The sequence below is a fragment of the Astyanax mexicanus genome, unplaced genomic scaffold, assembly GCF_023375975.1.
Source record: "Astyanax mexicanus isolate ESR-SI-001 unplaced genomic scaffold, AstMex3_surface scaffold_34, whole genome shotgun sequence".
Lineage (NCBI taxonomy): Eukaryota > Metazoa > Chordata > Actinopteri > Characiformes > Acestrorhamphidae > Astyanax > Astyanax mexicanus.
The window spans coordinates 3718450-3737823 of record NW_026040044.1 but is presented as its reverse complement, the minus strand read 5'-3'; the positions used below and the strand labels follow the sequence as shown (position 1 = coordinate 3737823).

The window sequence follows — 19374 nt, the reverse complement described above, 5'->3', positions numbered from 1 at the left end:
TCCTATATAAATCTACAGTTACTCACAGAGGTGGGTAGTCCAGGTCCAGAAAGTAAAAATCCTTGACCGTTGAAACAAAACCCCGGGTTTTTTTACTTTCTGGACCTGGACTACCCACCTCTGTGTAACTATAGGTTTAAATAGGATCTCCGGTGGATTTGGTGTTTTACAGAGACTCTAAGACTAGGTCAGTAGCTGAACTGCACTTAGCAGGTCATTATTACACATGTTGTAAAGTAACATATAAAACTGCAAAGACTGTTATTAGTGTAAAAATGTCTTTATTTTGAAATGTTTTTAACTGTTGTTCATCTACCTGCCTCCTGGTGTGGTATTGCTGTTAGCCAATCAGCAGAGATATGTTTGCATGTATGAATATTCATGAGCAAGAGTCGAAATCCACGTAGGATATGATAGCAACATCTTAGCAATCCCTTCATAAACCATAGTGACAGCATAGCAACTGAGCAACTATTTGATATATATATATATATATATATATATATATATATATTTATTAGGTCACTTTTCCAACTATACTTAAAGTTTGTTTTTGTGGTTTAAAAAATAAAAGTAAAGCTTCTGAAAAGCACAAAGAGAAACAGCAACAAATCCAGCGCACCGCTGTGAGCAGGTTTATAAAATAAAAACAATACGGTGTGTGTGTTCAGTAGGAATTGAATATGGTGCTATATGCAGTGGTGGAGTGTGTGTGTGTGTGTGTGTGTGTGTGTGTGTATACAGACTCTGTCCTGCAGAGCTGGATATAAAACAGAAGGTAAAACCGACGCTCCTGCTGAACCAACCAGCTGGAGACAATTCAGCGAGCAGCAAACCAGCAAATACGCCAAGATACTGCTGTTCCTGCTCTCATATACAGACCGCCATGTAACAGCAACCACCTAGCAATGACTTAGCAACAACTTAGCCCTAAAAACACCTTATTAACCACCTGGCATATGATAGCAACCACCTAGCAACGACTTAGCAACAACTTAGCCCTAAAAACACCTTATTAACCACCTGGCATATGATAGCAACCACCTAGCAACGACTTAGCAACAACTTAGCCCTAAAAACACCTTATTAACCACCTGGCATATAACAGCAACCACCTAGCAATGACTTAGCAACAACTTAGCCCTAAAAACACCTTATTAACCACCTGGCATATGATAGCAACCACCTAGCAATGACTTAGCAACACCTTAGCGCTAAAAACACCTTATTAACCACCTAGCATATGATAGCAACCACCTAGCAACGACTTAGCAACAACTTAGCCCTAAAACACCTTATTAACCACCTGGCATATAATAGCAACCACCTAGTAATGACTTAGCAACAACTTAGCGCTAAAAACACCTTATTAACCACCTGGCATATAATAGCAACCACCTAGTAATGACTTAGCAACACCTTAGCGCTAAAAACACCTTATTAACCACCTGGCATATGATAGCAACCACCTAGCAACGACTTAGCAACAACTTAGCCCTAAAACACCTTATTAACCACCTGGCATATAATAGCAACCACCTAGTAATGACTTAGCAACAACTTAGCGCTAAAAACACCTTATTAACCACCTGGCATATAATAGCAACCACCTAGTAATGACTTAGCAACAACTTAGCGCTAAAAACACTTTATTAACCACCTGGCATATGATAGCAACCACCTTGCAACGACTTAGCAACAACTTAGCCCTAAAAACACCTTATTAACCACCTGGCATATAATAGCAACCACCTAGTAATGACTTAGCAACAACTTAGCGCTAAAAACACCTTATTAACCACCTGGCATATAATAGCAACCACCTAGCAACGACTTAGCAACAACTTAGCGCTAAAAACACCTTATTAACCACCTGGCATATGATAGCAACCACCTAGTAATGACTTAGCAGCAACTTAGCCCTAAAAACACCTTATTAACCACCTGGCATATAATAGCAACCACCTAGTAATGACTTAGCAACCCCTTAGCATTCTCCTGGGTTACCCTGGGATGTAACAGCAAGTTCCTAGCAACGACTTCGCAGCACCACCGAAAAAAACGTTTTAACCACCTGAGATATGATAGCAGCTGCCTAGAAACGACTTAGCAACACCTTAGTGTTTTCCTGGCTTACCCTAGAAACCACCTACCAACAGCTTATTAACCACCTGAGATATGATAGCAGCTGCCTAGAAACGACTTAGCAACACCTTAGTGTTTTCCTGGCTTATCCTAGAAACCACCTACCAACAGCTTATTAACCACCTGGGATATGATAGCAGCCACCTAGCAACAACTTATCAACACATTAGCACTCTCCTGGGTTACCATAGAAACCACCGAAAAACACCTTTTTAACCACCTGTGATATGAGTGCAGCAGCCTAGAAACTACTTGCTAACACCTTAGCGTTCTCCTGGGTTACCTTAGAAACCACCCACCAACAGTTTATTAACCACCTGTGATATGATAGCAGCTGCCTTGAAACGTCTAAGCAACACATTAGCATTCTCCTGTGTTACCCAAAAAACACATAGAAACCACCTAAAAAAACCTTATTAACCACCTGTGGTATGATAGCAAGTACCTAGCAATGACTTGGCAACACCTCAGCGTTCTCCTGGGTTACCCTAGAAACCACCTACCAACAGCTTATTAATTACCTGAGATATGATAGCTACTGCCTCTCAACGACTTAGCAACACCTTAGCACTCTCCTGAGTTACCCAAAAACCACATAGAAACCACCTAAAAACACCTTTTAACCACCTGAGATATGATAGCAGCTGCCTAGCAACAACTTAGCAACACCACCTAAAACATCTTTTTAACCATCTAAGATACCCAAAAAACACCTAGAAACCACCTAAAACACATTTTTAACTACCTGCAGTATGATAGAAAATACTTAGCAATCCCTATATTTGATATTTTTATTAATTTTAGTACGTCACTTTTACAATTTTTATTGTTTAAAAAATAAAAGCCAAAAAGCAAATTACTGCTGTTCCTGCTCTTTAACACAAACAGGAAACACTGATTCTCCTCTTTACTGAAGATTTCCCATCTGATCAGATCAGCATCAGAGCTAATTAACCCTTTATAACCCTGAACACAAGCCCACGCTTCTGCTCTTTCATAACTACAGCATTACTGTGATCATTAACATCAACATACGCCCTAAAATAGAACCCTGAGGGTCTACGTGAGACACGATGAACCTAACGGCTTCTACATAAAGATCAATAGTTCATTCATTATGATTAATAACTGAATAATAAACGATGGGTTCAGAAGATTAATAGATACAGTACCAGTAAAACATTTTTTTATCATTGTAGATTAATATTACAATATTACTAAACTCATTTAAACTGTAAAAAAAACATATAAAATTATTTAGTTAACAAAAAGTGTTTTATACCGTCGCTGTCTAATGAAAAACAGGTATCATATAATAGGAGAGAGAAAAAACCTTCTAAACTTTAATGAAAGTCAATATAAAAAAGAGTTTATTTCAGTTCATTTTGAAGTATTTCTATTGGTCTGTTCATCAAAGATTTTTTAGGTAGTAAATTATGTAGTAAACTTAAAATCGATATATATATATATTACATTTTTCAAAGTAGCACCTTGGCTTGGCTTTTTTTTTTTTTTTTTTACATTTTCTCATTCAGCTTTATAAGGCTTTCAGTTAACAGCTGTGCTGAACTCATCAAAAGTTAATTATTTGAATTTCCTGTCTCTTAATGTGTTTGAGAGCATCAGTTTCATATTTTAAGGAAGAACTACTCAATAAGTAAAGAAAAAATAACTTTTGGAGCAAATGAAGGTCAGTCAATCTGAAATGAATAATAATAATAATCTTTATTTATAAAGCACCTTTCATACATTAAAAGTGCTGTACATACAGAGAGGTGATCATAACATCAATAAAAAGTAAAGTAAAATACATTTAAGATCAGACATAATAGAAAATAAAAAAAACATAAAATAATAAAAAATTGTAAAACTATAAAAAGGGCAGAAAAAATAAGACCTTAGCAACCGCCTAGCAATGACTTATCAACACCTTAGTGTTCTCCTAGGCTACCCAAGAGATCACCTATTAACACCTTATTAACCTCCTGGGAGACTTTTGTACTATTTTTATACAGTTATACAGTTATAAGTATAGTAAGTACAAAAAAGTTGTTCCATTTTACTCTTTAAATATACTGATTAATAATAATGTGGCTACAAGAACACTTTAGTGCACTATAGCATAATAGTGCTTACTATACTTTAATCTACTTTTATTTCACTAGAACCAGATAAGAGTATCTTAATGCTTTCTCACTGAGTATTTTGGTTTGTTTAACACTGTTTTTAAGTTACTACATGATTCCTTATGTGTTCCTTCATAGTCTGATGGATCACTTCACTATTCATTTACTATGTAAGAAAGAAAATTATATATATATATATATATATATATATATATATATATAAATATTGACGTATATTTGAGCATACACAGTTGTAAACACATGGGATATTCACCATATTCACCATTATCATATATATTTTCCACACAGAATGACCACTGGACCACAGGGAACAGATGGAGTTAGCCCTAACTTAAGCACATTTGTTTTTCAAGCATAGGCTAGTGTGGGGGAGCACTTCTTTCCCCTCCCATGCATTGCGTCAGACTAACTTGTGTATGTTCTATGTATGTGCGTTATAGGAGCGTATGTTAAGTGTTTCCAGCTGTGAGGTGTTTTTCAAACATAAAGGCTGGACTTCAGCAATTCCAGCCAGAGAGCTACGGATCAGATTGGGGAAACCTCTCTCCAAGCAAAACCGGTTTGCTTGTTAATGATGCTGTTATCTTTTGTACTAATTATTCTTTTTTCTGTAATAAATTTTCTTATATACAAAGAACAGTATCAGCGAAGACTTATTTCATGCATCTACATGGCATCACAGCTCAAGATACTACAATATATATGTATAAAAGCAGAAGCAGATCTTTCACTGGTGTTAAAGAACAGCTGCTTCTTCCATATGCTGCAGATTTCTCAGCTGAGACCCCCTCAGTGAGTGTGTGTGTGTGTGTGTGTGTGTGTGTGTGTGTGTGTTTGTGAGAACATCTGCTCTACAGGAAAGACCTTGAAAGTTTGAAATGGTCTCTATAAAAAAAGTCTCTATAAAAGTGATCTCTCTCTCTCTCAAAGCAAACAAATTAAACGATCTGATCTTCTGTCACTGTGTGTGTGTGTGTGTGTGTGTGTGTGTGTGTGTAGGAGTGTTTGCTCTGCTGCAGGTCTATGGGTTTCTGCAGTATGTGAGGGATAAGCTGACCCGGCAGGAGAGGCAGACGCTGTTCTCTGTGGGAGTTTCTGTATCGGCTCTGCTCGTGTTCCTCACTGTTTTATACCTCAGCTGTATCGGTGAGTTCATACAGTTTCTGAATCAGTTTCTCTGATTTTGCTATTTATAGGTTTATGTTTGAGTAAAATGAACATTGTTGTTTTATTCTATAAACTACAGACAACATTTCTCCCAAATTACAAATAAAAATATTCTCATTTAGAGCATTTATTTACAGAAAATGAGAAATGAGAAATGTCAGAAATCAATATTAGGTAGAATAACCCTGGTGGTTTTTAATCACAGTTTTTTTCATGCATCTTGGCATCATGTTCTCCTCCACCAGTCTTACACACTGCTTTTGGATAACTTTATGCTGCTTTACTCCTGGTGCAAAAATTCAAGCAGTTCAGTTTGGTGGTTTGATGGTTTGTGATCATCCATCTTCCTCTTGATTTTATTCCAGAGATTTTCAATTTGGTAAAATCAAAGAAATCCATAATTCTTTTTCATCATCTTCTTGTTTTTATACCTGTTCTCTAAGTTTACAGCTTTATTTATCACATTGGACACTTAGTAGTTTTATAATAATTACAGCAGTGCTGCTGGAGTTTTTAAACACCTCAGAACAGTCAACCAACAGCCAACAGTGTCCTGTAGGAAGCATCCTGTTGGCAATGTCCTGTAGGCAGTGTCCTGTGGGTGTTGTCCTGTGGGAAGCGTTCTGTGGGCAGTGTCCTGTGGGTGTTGTCCTGTGGGAAACGTTCTGTGGGCAGTGTCCTGTGGAAAACATCCTTGTTTACACTGTCCTGAGGGCAGTGTCATGTTGGAAGCATCCTATGGGCATTGCCATGTTTGAAGTGTCCTGTATGCAGTGTCTTGTGGGCAGTGTCCCGTAGGCAGCATCCTGTAGGAAGCATCCTGTAGGCAGAATCCTGCAGGCAGTGTCCTCTAGGAAGCATCCTGTGGAAAAAATCCTGTAGGCATCATCCTGCAGGCTGCATCCTGTGGGCAGTATCCTGTGGAAAGAATCCTGTGGGATATGTCCTGTTGAAAGCATCTTCTGTACAGTGTCCTGTGGGCAGCATCCTGTAGGAAATGTTCTGTGGGCAGTGTCCTGTAGGAAGCATCCTGTGGGAAGAATCCTGATTTGTAGATTTTAGGCTCTAGTTTAGTCTAATTTCATTTATGTATGATACATAATGAAGGAAAAATCTAAATAGCAGTGTGATATTCAGTGCTTGGGGAATAGTTAAAAATAACTACATTGGAAAGTTAACAGTAAAATAAAGATATTGTGTGTGTGTGTGTGTGTATAGGTTGCATCGCTCCATGGAGTGGACGTTTCTACTCCCTGTGGGACACTGGGTGAGTTACGCAATGGGCGTGGTGGTCTGGAAATGAGGTGTATTCAGGTAAATTCAAGGTAGCTGCACTGTTAAAATAGCAATCTGCCAAAGTCAGAGCTCACCTGGCTCTTAAAGGGAATGATGAGCAAGTGACACATTGATTGGTTTATTTCACGCCACGCCCAAAATTAACCACACCCATCATTAATTTAAGTTTTGAGACGTCCAAGGTGTACTTTTCCCGACGTTACAATAGCAAAGACACACTGACACGTCTGCAGAGTTGCTGCAGATTAGAGTATATTAAAGTCTTTACCTATGTTTGTACATCTTACAGTTTATCTATAATTATTAATGAGTATCTCTCTCTCTCTCTCTCTCTCTCTCTCTTTATCTCTCTCTCTCTTTCTTTCTTTCTTTCTCTTTCTCTCTCTCTCTTTGTCAGCTATGCTAAGATCCACATCCCCATCATAGCCTCCGTATCAGAACACCAGCCCACCACCTGGGTGTCCTTCTTCTTCGATCTGCACATTCTGGTCTGCACTTTCCCTGCTGGACTCTGGTTCTGCATCAAGAACATCAACGATGAGAGAGTGTTCGGTAAGAGTGATTTAATACACTGAATAATTCATAGTGGTTAATAAATATATATTACTATATACAGTATAACCTATAGTACAATCTGAATCATTCTTAGAAGATGATATAGCAGTGGACCTGAGATACTGAATCATTCACAGATAGTAGATGCTTCATAATTTATAGTAAATAATGAATCATCTATAGCAGATACTGCATAACGTACTGTAGATAGTGAATCATTTATTTTGCATACTTCATAATTTATAGTAGATAATGAATCATTTAAAGTAGACACTGGAAAAATATAGTAGATAATGAATCATTATAAGAATATACTAAGTAATTCATAGTAGATAATGAATCATTTAAAGTAGATACAGAGCATAATACTGTCTGTTCACTGTCTATTGTGTTCAACTGCACTACCTCCATTCTCCATTACACACACACACACGAAGACTGTACATTTACACTGTATATTCTATTTCTTATTTGATTGTATTTATATGTATCTTTATATTTTATATTTTATCTTTTTTAACTTTGTGTATTGTGTAACCTGCTGCTGGATGCCAAGAATTTCCCCCCGGGGATCAATAAAGTATCTATCTATCTATCTATCTATCTATCTATCTATCTATCTATCTATCTATCTATCTATCTATCTATCTATCTATCTATCTATCTAATAGAAAATAAATAATTTCTAGTAAATACTGAATAATTCATACTAGATAATAAATAATTTTATTTAGATACTAAATCATTTATAGTAAATACTAAATCATTTTCAGTAAATACTGAATAATTCATACTAGATAATAAATAATTTTATTTAGATACTAAATCATTTATAGTAGATACTGAATAACTTATAGTAGATAATGAATCATTTAAGTAGATAAAGAATAATTTATAATAGATAATTAACTATTTCTGGTGGATAATGAAACATTTTAACTAGATATTGAATAATTTTAAGTAGATACCGAATCATTCATAGTAGATAATGAATCATTTCAAGTTGATACTGAATCATTTCAAGTAGATACTAAATCATTCATAGTAGATCATGAACAATTTCAGGTAGATACAGTATAATTCATTGCATATAATTAAGAAATTTTGAGTAGATACAGTATAATTCATAGTATATAATGAAGCATTTTTACTAGATACTGAACATTTTATTGTAGATGATGAATTATTTCAAGTAGGTTCAGTACAATTCATACTAGATACCAAATCATTTTAAGCAGATACTGAATCATTTAAAGTACATACCCCATAACCCAGAGTAGATAGTAAATAATTCTTAGTGGACACTGAAAGGATGACATTAGATAATGAATCATTTTTAGTGAATATTGGATAAATTATATTAGATAAGTAATAATTCACAGTGGATACTGTAGTAGTGTATTAGGATATGTGTAAGATATGGGCGTGTGTAATACAGTGTGTAGCTGCAGCTGTTCAGCAGTAGGTGATGTAAAATTGGGTTCAGGCTTTAAGGCTGAGTCTCAGTTTGAATTGGAACAGAGCCCGAGGCTTTTTACCGTTACACACTCTGTGAGACCTTCTGAACCTGAAATAAATCAAACACAGTTTATACAGTACATTTACTCAGCTCAGGGGTTCTGATAACAGATCCAGATGTTCACAAGAAACATGTACCAAAAGATAAGGTGTAGCTGCTTATCACTGTGTTTTTCACATAACCTAGCCAGCAAATTAGTGCCCATTCCATCAGTATAGAACTGATCACAGCTTTTAAAATCCCAAATGTTCTAGAGGGTGCAAAACACTGTGGCCATTATAATAAAAAGCAGATATGTGTTTATCCTCTAACTGTAAATGTGTTCTCTTTGAATTCTCTAATGGTGGAATGTGAGCTAACTTGTTGGCTCAGTAGCTACGCTAAGGAAATATGAGAAACTGCTTTAATAAGAAGGTAACTTCTCTGCTGGTGGAATGGGTGCTAATGTGTTAGCTGGTTAGTAAAGTTCTGTTCATTTGCATTGCCTTGTTATTAAACTCAGATTGAATAATGCAGGGGAAAAGAGATTGAAAACATTAAAAACTGTGGGTCCATACACAGGCGTTTATGCCTGTGATGCTGCACTGCTTGGTGGCAGCTGGAAAAGAGGTGGAGTCTGAATTCACATGTTTTTGAGTGGGTGGGCTGATTGGCTCAGCTAAATTGGAAAGAAAAATTGGTTAAAAAAAAATTTAAAAGGACATGTACATAGATTACAAAATAATTACATTTCTGTTGTGTATGTCTATACTGCCCCCCAGTGGCTCTGTATGGTACAGTTGATGCTTAGTTACCTGGATAACAAATTAGTGCCCATTTCATCTGTATAAAACTTATATATGTATCTGTTAGCTGATGGCATTGTGATGCTGCCTAGTGATGCTGCATTGATTGATGGCGGTTGGAAAAGAGGCGAAGTCTGAATTCACATGTATTTTATTGGCTCAGCTAAATTGGATTGAAAAAAAACTGGCAAACATAATGTAACAAAGGATTTTTTTTTTATTTTAAACATACAGTAGTAATACTTAAATGTCATGCACGGAAATTACAAAATACTAAGTCATCAATGTATCATAGTAATCAGATTGCTGTTGTGTGTTTCTGTACTGCCCCCCAGTGGCTCTGTATGCCATCAGCGCAGTGTATTTCGCCGGGGTGATGGTTCGGCTGATGCTGACCCTGACGCCGGTGGTGTGCATGCTGTCGGCCATCGCCTTCTCCAGCATCTTCGAGCGTTACCTCGGCGATGACACGAAGCGGGAAAACCCGCCGACAGAGTATAGCAGCGATGAGGACGACCGCAGGAACTCCGGAAACCTCTACGACAAGGTCAGATAACCCTACTGACACAATAACACACACAAAGTTGCTGCTAAAACACACACTGACCTATAAAAAACTCTCAGGGGTTACCGTTGGATAGTGTACCTCCTGGTGAGAGACCATTGACTGCTAGACATGCCTCTACAATGCAATCTAATAAATTTTGCCCAGTTAGCATGAATGAGAACCCTGGATTGCTACAGATTGGAACTGTATCATCTTTAGTAAAGAAACCTGGTTCTCTTTGGTCTCCAGTAATGCTTAGGTTTGAGTATGGAGTTCTCGTGGTGATACTCTTCAATCCTGCCTTTGAGGTGGACTGAAGAGTTCACAGTGTAAACTGCAGGAGTGATTGATGATCTGAGGATCATCTCATACAGTGACAGTCAGTCACCCCTAGTAGTGATAGGAGGAACACTAACAGTGATCTCAGTGATTTGAACAGAACATCCTGCAGATACATGTGTTGCTGCCTCTCATGCAGAACTGATAGCAGGGTTTTTCAGCAGGATAATGCTCACCCACACACAGCAAGGGTTTCCCAGGAATACAGGAACACAGTCTCCATCAGATTGCAGCACTTCCTCGTCCTGCCGTTTCCAGATTTATCACCAGTCCAGCATTTATGGAGCAGCTGGGACTCAGCAGCTTCAGCTTCAACCTACGAGTGTAGAGCTACAGGATCTACAGGTCCAGCTGTAGCAACATCTGTGGGTAAATGTGCTGCAGGATCCATACAGAACCTGTAGAACCTGCATACCCAACCGTCTCAATCTCATCTTATATCCAGCATAGAGGAACCAACAGGGAACTAGAACCTTCTTACAGTTACAGAACAGTTCCCCCCAATAAACTCATTTATTATTATCCTTACACTCTGATTCTGTAATCACTACTAATTGAATAGACAGTCAAATTGCACTTTTGGTTTAATTCCCAGGGTATTATCTCATCACCTTTAAGTAGTCTCAAAAGAATGACTATAAGACTAAGGAAACAATATATCAGACAGTCAGAACCCTGAAGAACAATACATTACTTTAATTTATTTCCACAATGACCCTGTGAACACAGCATCTTATAATATAAGAAACCACTTAAGAGAGCTCTTAAAAATTATGAGTTTCTTTGATTTTACCAAATGGATGATCACAAGCCATCAAACCAAACTGAACTGCTTGAATTTTTGCACCAGGAGTAAAGCAGCATAAAGTTATCCAAAAGCAGTGTGTAAGACTGGTGGAGGAGGAGAACATGATGCCAAGATGCATGAAAACTGTGATTAAAAAAAGGGTTATTCCACCAAATATTGATTTCTGAACTTTTTCAGAATTTTTCTGAAAAAAAAAATGCTTTAAATGACAATATTTTTATTTGGAATTTGGAGATAATTTTTTTCCGTAGTTTTCCGTAGTTTATAGAATAAAACAACAATGCTCATTTTACATAAACCTATAAATAACAAAATCAGCGAAACTGATTTAGAAACTGAAGTGAACACAGATAAAGATTCACTGTCAGCTTCATGGGTATAATATAAATTGATTGCGTCAGTCTGAAGGTTGCGGTGGAGTTATACTCCCTCTGCTGACTGTATCTGTACAGTGTTATCCACTCTGTTTTCATCATCCAGCCCTGCAGTCCAGTCACATCTCCCAGTCTGAGCTCTACTGATTCAGCAGTACTCCCAGTACTCCCAGTAGACTGGAGTAGAGTGAGTTAGGGAGAAGCTCTGCACTCTCTCCTCAGACTGTGTTCAGTTATTTATAAAAAACCTGACTGTATTGTTTTTATTAACTTAAGACAAATAATTTACTATCACAATTAACAAAACCTTTTACAATTTCCAAGAATATTTCACATATATTCAAAATCCATGATTCCAATATTAAAGAAATGCATCCTATTCAGTTTCCAATCAAGATTTCTAAATTTCAAACAAATGATCTCAGATATCAAGGATTTCCAAATTCTATTTAATGATCCCAGAGTTAAAAGAAATTATCTTCCAAGAATTTTATTAAAGTTACCAAATAAAATAAACCAGAAGTTACATTTCTAAGATATTTTCTCAGTTTTCAATTTCATAGAAATTATCCCTGATTAATAAATACCAATATATAATACTTTAGAAATAGCATTTTCTAAAATAAAATGTACCAGACATTAACCCCTTAACGCCTGAATTAATGTAGCTGTATATGAAAAAATGTTTCATGTGTGTTTTATCTTTAAGTAGATAGTAAATATTGTTGAGATTGTTAATTTCACTTTTGCACAAAAATAAATAGAAATTTTGGTATGTTGCAAATTTGCAACAACAGGCAATATGGTCTATTTGGGGTAAATTTGGTATGTTGCAAATTTGCTACAGCAGACATAATGGTCCATACTAAGATAACAATAACAGAGTAATATAACAGTGAAAAATCAATGTTTTATTTATGCACCCAACAGCAGGCATTCAATAATAAATAACACCAATTACTGTCACCAACACAATATACACAAATATTACAGGAAACATTTCATTAATTTGAATTCTAGATTCATTTGAATTGTAAATTGTCAAAGGTTCCTAGGTCCGTGGCGAATATGCACTAACAGGCATTGGGGGAATGGAGGCGCTATCTTGGCAGGTTGATTGAATCAAACGGTTAGTCGCATATTTGCAACAACAGGCGTTAAGGGGTTAAGGATACTTTCTTAAATCTTAAAGATTCTATCCCAGTTGTGAGATAAAATTTTCAAATTCAAAGAAAATGATCTCAATTTCTAAAATTATCTTAGACTAAAATGACATCCCAGTTGTTTCCAAACAATATTTCTTAAATCCCAAAATAAACTCCCAGATTTCCAGAAAAGTATTTCATATGATAGATTGCCTCAGTTTTTCTCAAATTCCATTGGTATTATCCCACTTTCCATGAAGTTTCAATGATCTCAGATATCAAGAAATATATCCCATTTTCCAAACGAGATTTCCAAATTCAAGTTCAAAGAATTCCTTTAATTTCTAAGAATTTCATCAATGCTACCAAAAATAAAATCACAAATTACAAGTATATATACAAGGCAATTATCTTAGATTTCAGAGGTATTATCCCTATTAAAAGAAAATGACCCCATATTATTGAATAACAACATGTACTATTTTAGAAATATAATTTTCTAAAAGAAAATATACCAGACATTAAGGATATTATATTAGATATTAAATATTCTATCACTAGTGTTCAAACATAACAAAGAACAAAGAAATAACAAAGAAATGTTTCCAAAATCCAGTAAAATTAGGTTTCCAAACAACATTTATTTGTTTCCAAAATAAAATCCCAGATTTCCAAAAATGATTACATATTCTAGATTTCAAGCAAATTCCAAAGATAATATTGTAGTCTAAAATCATTTCCATATGATCTGGGATCATTTTACTGGATTTTGGAAGCATTTCCTTGGAATTTGGTATGTGATGTATTATTTTATCTTTATCTTATCAACAACTTTATTACTGCAGTTCTTCTCCTGTCAGATTAACTCTAATTCTAATTCTCTTCTCTGCTGAAACTGAGACTCAGACCTTAATCATGTTAATCTGAGCTAAAGGCTAAAGCTGCTGTTTCCATGTTGGTCAGCCAGACGTCTTCCTGTAGTAGTTTTTTTTCCAGTTTCCAAGAGTCTTTATTTGAAGGTGTATGAAACAGTACTTACTGCTCTCTGACTTCATCTGTAATTCCTCTAAAGAAAAGTTAATAGTTACAGAGTTGTCTGTGTTTCTGCAGGCTGGTAAGGTGAGGAAACACGTGTCGGATCAGGAGAAGATGGAAGAAGGTCTGGGGCCGAATGTTAAGAGTATCGTGACGATGCTGATGCTGATGCTGCTGCTGATGTTCGCTGTTCACTGTACCTGGGTCACCAGCAACGCCTACTCCAGCCCCAGCGTCGTCCTCGCGTCCTACAACCACGACGGGTACTCACCTCTACAGTACTATTACTATAAACTAATACTTCTTAATTACTACACTATAAAACAATACTGAAGTGATTCAGACTATGAAGGAACACATTAGGAATCATGTAGTAACTTAAAAACAGTGTTAAACAAACCAAAATACTCTGTGAAGAAGGATTTAGATACTCTTATCTGGGGAGCTGCTTTTAACTTGTGGTTTCTGAGGCTGGAAACTCTGATGAATTCATCCTATACAACAGAGGAAACTCTTGTTCTTCTTTTCCTGGTCCTGATGAGTGCCAGTTCCATCATCATAACATTTTTGATGGTCTTGAGGATACTTTCAAAGTGTTTGAAATCATTCTTTTCTTCTTATATTATTTTTTCTTTATTTAGTTGAGTAGTTGTTGCTTCTCATAACCTGGATTCGAACATTACTCAAATATTCACTATTCACTGTATACCTGTAACTCTACCTCTTCACTACTTTACTTTAACTGATGCTCTCAAACACTTTATTAAGAGACAAGAAATTCAAGTAATTAACTCTTGATGAGTTCAGCACAGCTGTTAACTGAAAGCCTGAATTCCAGGTGACTCTACCTCATAAAACTGACTGAGAAAATCCAGCAGAGATGTTCAAAACTGATCATCTGAACAAGAATGTGAAATATAAAACATATTCTGGTTTGTTTAGTTGTTTGGTTTTTGTCTACTAAAAATTCCATATGTTTCTCTTCATAGTTTGGATGAGTTTAGTATTAATTTACAATACAGAACATGTATTCTCTATTCTTTCCTCTGATTGGTCCTCAGATCTCGTAATATTCTGGATGATTTCCGGGAGGCGTACTATTGGCTGCGTCAGAACACTAATGAGCACGCCCGGGTGATGTCCTGGTGGGATTATGGGTACCAGATCGCTGGAATGGCCAACAGAACCACACTGGTGGATAACAACACCTGGAACAACAGCCATATCGCTCTGGTCAGCCTGGAACACTCAATAACACTGAAATAAGCAAATAGCAAAATAATTAATTTCATAGAATTTGGAACTCTAGAAAAAATCTCGAATGTATAATCATTTTCTCTAAATCTGGAATTTTATTTTGGAATTTAAGAAATCTTGTTTAAAACTGGGATGCTCTTGGAGCCAAAGATAAATTTTTAGATAGTTGGGATAATTTTGCTGTAATTTGAAAATATTTCCTTCACATTTCCTTCCTTCTTGGAATTTCAGTGTAAAGAATTTTGTGTAAACGTAACAGATCAGCATATCCATTTCCTATGATTTGGTCCTATGGTGTTATCCACTGCACAACACCAACCATTTATGTATAAATGGGTTGGACAATGAAACTGAAACACCTGTCATTATTTTAGTGTGGGAGGTTTCATCATGGCTAAATTGGAGCAGCCTGGTGTTCAATCTTCATTAATTGCACATTATTGCACCAGTAAGAGCAGAGTGTGAAGGTTCAATTAGCAGGGTAAGAGCACAGTTCTGCTCTAAATATTGCAATGCACACTATAACATTATGGGAGACATACCAGAGTTCAAAAGAGGACAAATTGTTGGTGCACGTCTTGCTGGAGCATCTGTGACCAAGACAGCAAGTCTTTGTGATGCATCAAGAGCCACGGTATCCAGGGTAACGTCAGCATACCACCAAGAAGGACCAACCACATCCAACAGGATTAACTGTGGATGCTGTAAGAGGAAGCTGTCTGAAAGGGATGTTCGGGTGCTAAACATAAAACCACGGCTGATCAAATCACGCAGAATTCAATGTGCACCTCAACTCTCCTGTTTCCACCAGAACTGTCCGTCACCACAATCAATTATTGTGCTCTAAAACCAGGTGTTTCAGTTTCATTCTCCAACCCCTGTATGATATTCTGGAAAAAAATAAGAGGCAACAAAAACATTTTGAGTTTCTTTGATTTTACCAAATTGAAAACATCTGAAATATAAACAAGAGGAAGATGGATGTCCAGGGGTTACCTAAAAAAACTGATTTTTGCAACTTGGGATGTCTGTATATCAGTACTGTATTTCTCCAGCTGTGGAGAGGAGCATGCACAATAACAGATTTTCTGTAACACTCCAACACCAAAGCACTTTCACCAGATTCTTCAATAAAAAATATATTATTGGTCTCATATTTGGACAATTCTGAGGATATGAAAATCCCCCCATAACTCCTGCAATAAAATAACCACCAAAAATATTATTAATAACAGAACCTCCCCTCAATCCCACCTATTCCACTCCCCCAGTCTCCTTCAGTCTCTTTCATTCTTCTCTAACGCCTCTCTCTCTCTCTCTCTCATCTCTCAGGTGGGAAAAGCCATGTCATCCAATGAGAGCGTAGCGTATGAAATCATGAGGATGCTGGATGTGGATTATGTGCTGATCATATTCGGAGGTGTGATTGGATACTCAGGCGATGATATCAATAAGTTCCTGTGGATGGTGAGGATAGCAGAGGGAGAACATCCTAAAGACATTCGGGTATGTTACATCCTGTCTATAATATATTATATATGTATATATACACTACTAGTGCATCTCAAATATATTAGATTATCATTGAAAAGTATTTAGTCAGTCGCCAATTGTGCAAGTTCTCCCGCTTAAAAAGAAGAGAGAGGCCTGTAATTGACACCATAGGTAAACCTCAACTGTGAGAGACAAAATGAGAAAATAAAATCAGAAATCACATTGTCTGATTTTTAATTACTTGCAAATATGGTGGAAAATAAGTATTTCATCAATAACAAAAGACCATTCCTCCATGCAGATCTCCTCTAGAGCGGTGATGTTTTGGGACTGTCGGTGGTTTTCTATGGGGTTGAGATCTGGAGACTGGCTAGGCCACTCCAGAACCTTCAAATCCTTCTTACTAGGCCACTCCTTTGTTGCAGTCCTGGCAGTGTGCTTTGGATCATCGTCATGCTGGAAGACCCAGCCACGTTTCATCTTCAATGCCCTTGCTAATGGAAGGAGGTTTGCGATCAAAATCTTACAATACACAAACCCATTAATTCTTTCATGTACAAGGACCAGTCGTCCTGGTCCCTTTACAGAGAAACAGCCCCAAAGCATGATGCTGCCACCCCCATGCTTCACAGTTGGTACAGTGTTCTTTGGATGCAACTCCCCAGCATTCACTCATCACATTCACCAAACCATTCTGTAACCATATGACATTCTAGTGTGTTACTGACTATAGCCTTTGTAAAGTTGGTCCTAGCTTTCTGCAGGTCATTCACCAGGTCCCCTTGTGTGGTTCTGGGATTTTTATCACCGTTCTTGTGATCATTTTGACCCCACGGGCTGAGATCTTCACACTGAGCTGATGACTATTGCAGGTTCAGTCTCCCAGCCTGGTGCAGCAGGTCTACAATTTAGTTCCTGGTGTCCTTTAAAAACTCTTTGGTCTTCACCATAGTGGAGTTTGGAGTGTGACTGTTTGAGGTTGAGTTTGAGGTGGGTTTTATACAGGTAACGAGGTCAAACAGGTGCCATTAATACAGGTAATGAGTGGAGGACAGAGGAGCCTCTTAAAGAAGAAATCTTGCTTGTTTTTAGGTGACCAAATACTTATTTTCCACCATTATTTGCAAATAAATTATTTAAAAAAAAAATCATTTTGTCTCTTACCTATCAGAGGTGTAAAAAGTACTGAAGAATTGTAATTAAGTAAAAGTACCTTTACTTTGTTAAAATTCTACTCAAGTAAAAGTAAAAGTACCCATCTAAAAATCTACTCGAGTAAAAGTAAAAAAGTACTCAATTTAAAATGTACTTTGAGTAAAAGTTACATAGTTACTTTTAATTATTTGATGTAAAAAAGTAAAAACAAATCATAAATTAAATTGTCTTTAATTAACTATTATTCCACATAATATTTTGGACCTTTCAGGCAGTATTTGTTCAGACCACCGCATAAAACAAGTGGTATAGGATTCTATGATCCATTTTTTTTTACTGTTAAAAAGTTATGGTAATATAGGCGACTATAAACTGTATTTTTATAGTTTTACAATTTATTATTATATTTTAAGTTGCCATTGCTGTGCTTTAACTGCTATTTACATGTTTTTTTTGCATTTAAGCAGATTTTTTAATGATAAATTACTTACACCACATGCTTTCTCAGGTTTGATGTGGAAGTTTTGAAAGCTGACAGCTCTGTCCGGGGGCGGGGCACTTTTTGCATTGCATGAGGACGTTACTGCCTCGTTATTCCACGCTCGAGCATCCGTGCCAATTTTTATTTACTCAGTAATTGGGAGTTTTCCAATGTAGCAAAGTAAATTACTTGTGTCAAAATGTACTTGAGTAAAAGTAAAATTACCTATTAAAAATTACTTATTAAATCTACTCAATTACAGTAACTTGAGTAAATGTAATTTTTTACTTTCCACCTCTGCTACCTATGATGTTAAGTACAGGCCTCTCTCTTCTTTTTAAGTGGGAGAACTTGCACAATTGGTGACTGACTAAATACTTTTTTTTCCTCACTGTTTCACTGTTTCACATTTACAACAGAATTACTAAAATAGAGTAACTTTTCAATGATATTCTATTTTTTTTAGATGCACTAGAATAAAGATTGATTCGATATTAATAAATGGAATTGAAATCTCTCTAAAATCCCTCCCTGAAGCTGTGTTTAAACAGAACAGGAGAGGTTAATCTATCTGTCTTTAATATTCAGAGCTTCCGTATGAAGATGCAGGAGGACAGAAAGAGATATACGTTCAGAGCAATTAAACTCCCAGCTCCCGGGAGCTTCAGACAGCCGGCAGCATTTATCACAGCGCTTAAATAAAGAGAGGCTGATTTATTTTAATGAGCAGGAACAGACCAATTAAAACCTGACTGGAACTCATAAAACAGGCCTGTTAACTGGGTAAGCATCGGGGACTGCGGCGGGTTTAAAACCACACACTTCTTTATAAAAACTCACACTCCGCTCTCGCTCATCATCTTTAATCATCTTTTAATGATGTTTTAACGATCTCTCAACTTTCAGGAAATTTACAGAAGTGATGAGCAGCAGTGGAGGAAAGAGACTCATTTTACTTGTAATATCGGCTTTATCGGCTTTCTCTAAACGCAGAGAGTGCGCATTTCTAGCGCAGAAAAACGGAGCAAAAGAGTCTAAAAGCGGAGAGGGTGCACATTTCTAGCGCTAAAAACGGGCCAAAGAGTCTAAAAGTGGAGAGGGTGCGCATTTCTAGTGCAGAAAAAT

At 36.7% G+C, this 19374-nt stretch overlaps 1 protein-coding gene across 1 annotated transcript in view; it reads left to right on the top strand.

Annotated features, from left to right (window-relative positions):
* Positions 1–19374, top strand: part of LOC125790043 (dolichyl-diphosphooligosaccharide--protein glycosyltransferase subunit STT3B-like) — a 180810-nt gene that overhangs the window by 153436 nt on the left and 8000 nt on the right. The window contains exons 7-13 of the mRNA XM_049473139.1: positions 5292–5438; positions 6678–6726; positions 7153–7307; positions 9950–10161; positions 13938–14125; positions 14924–15095; positions 16452–16625. Of these exons, the coding sequence (XP_049329096.1) occupies positions 5292–5438; positions 6678–6726; positions 7153–7307; positions 9950–10161; positions 13938–14125; positions 14924–15095; positions 16452–16625 (1097 nt within the window). The remainder of the gene's footprint in view (positions 1–5291; positions 5439–6677; positions 6727–7152; positions 7308–9949; positions 10162–13937; positions 14126–14923; positions 15096–16451; positions 16626–19374) is intronic.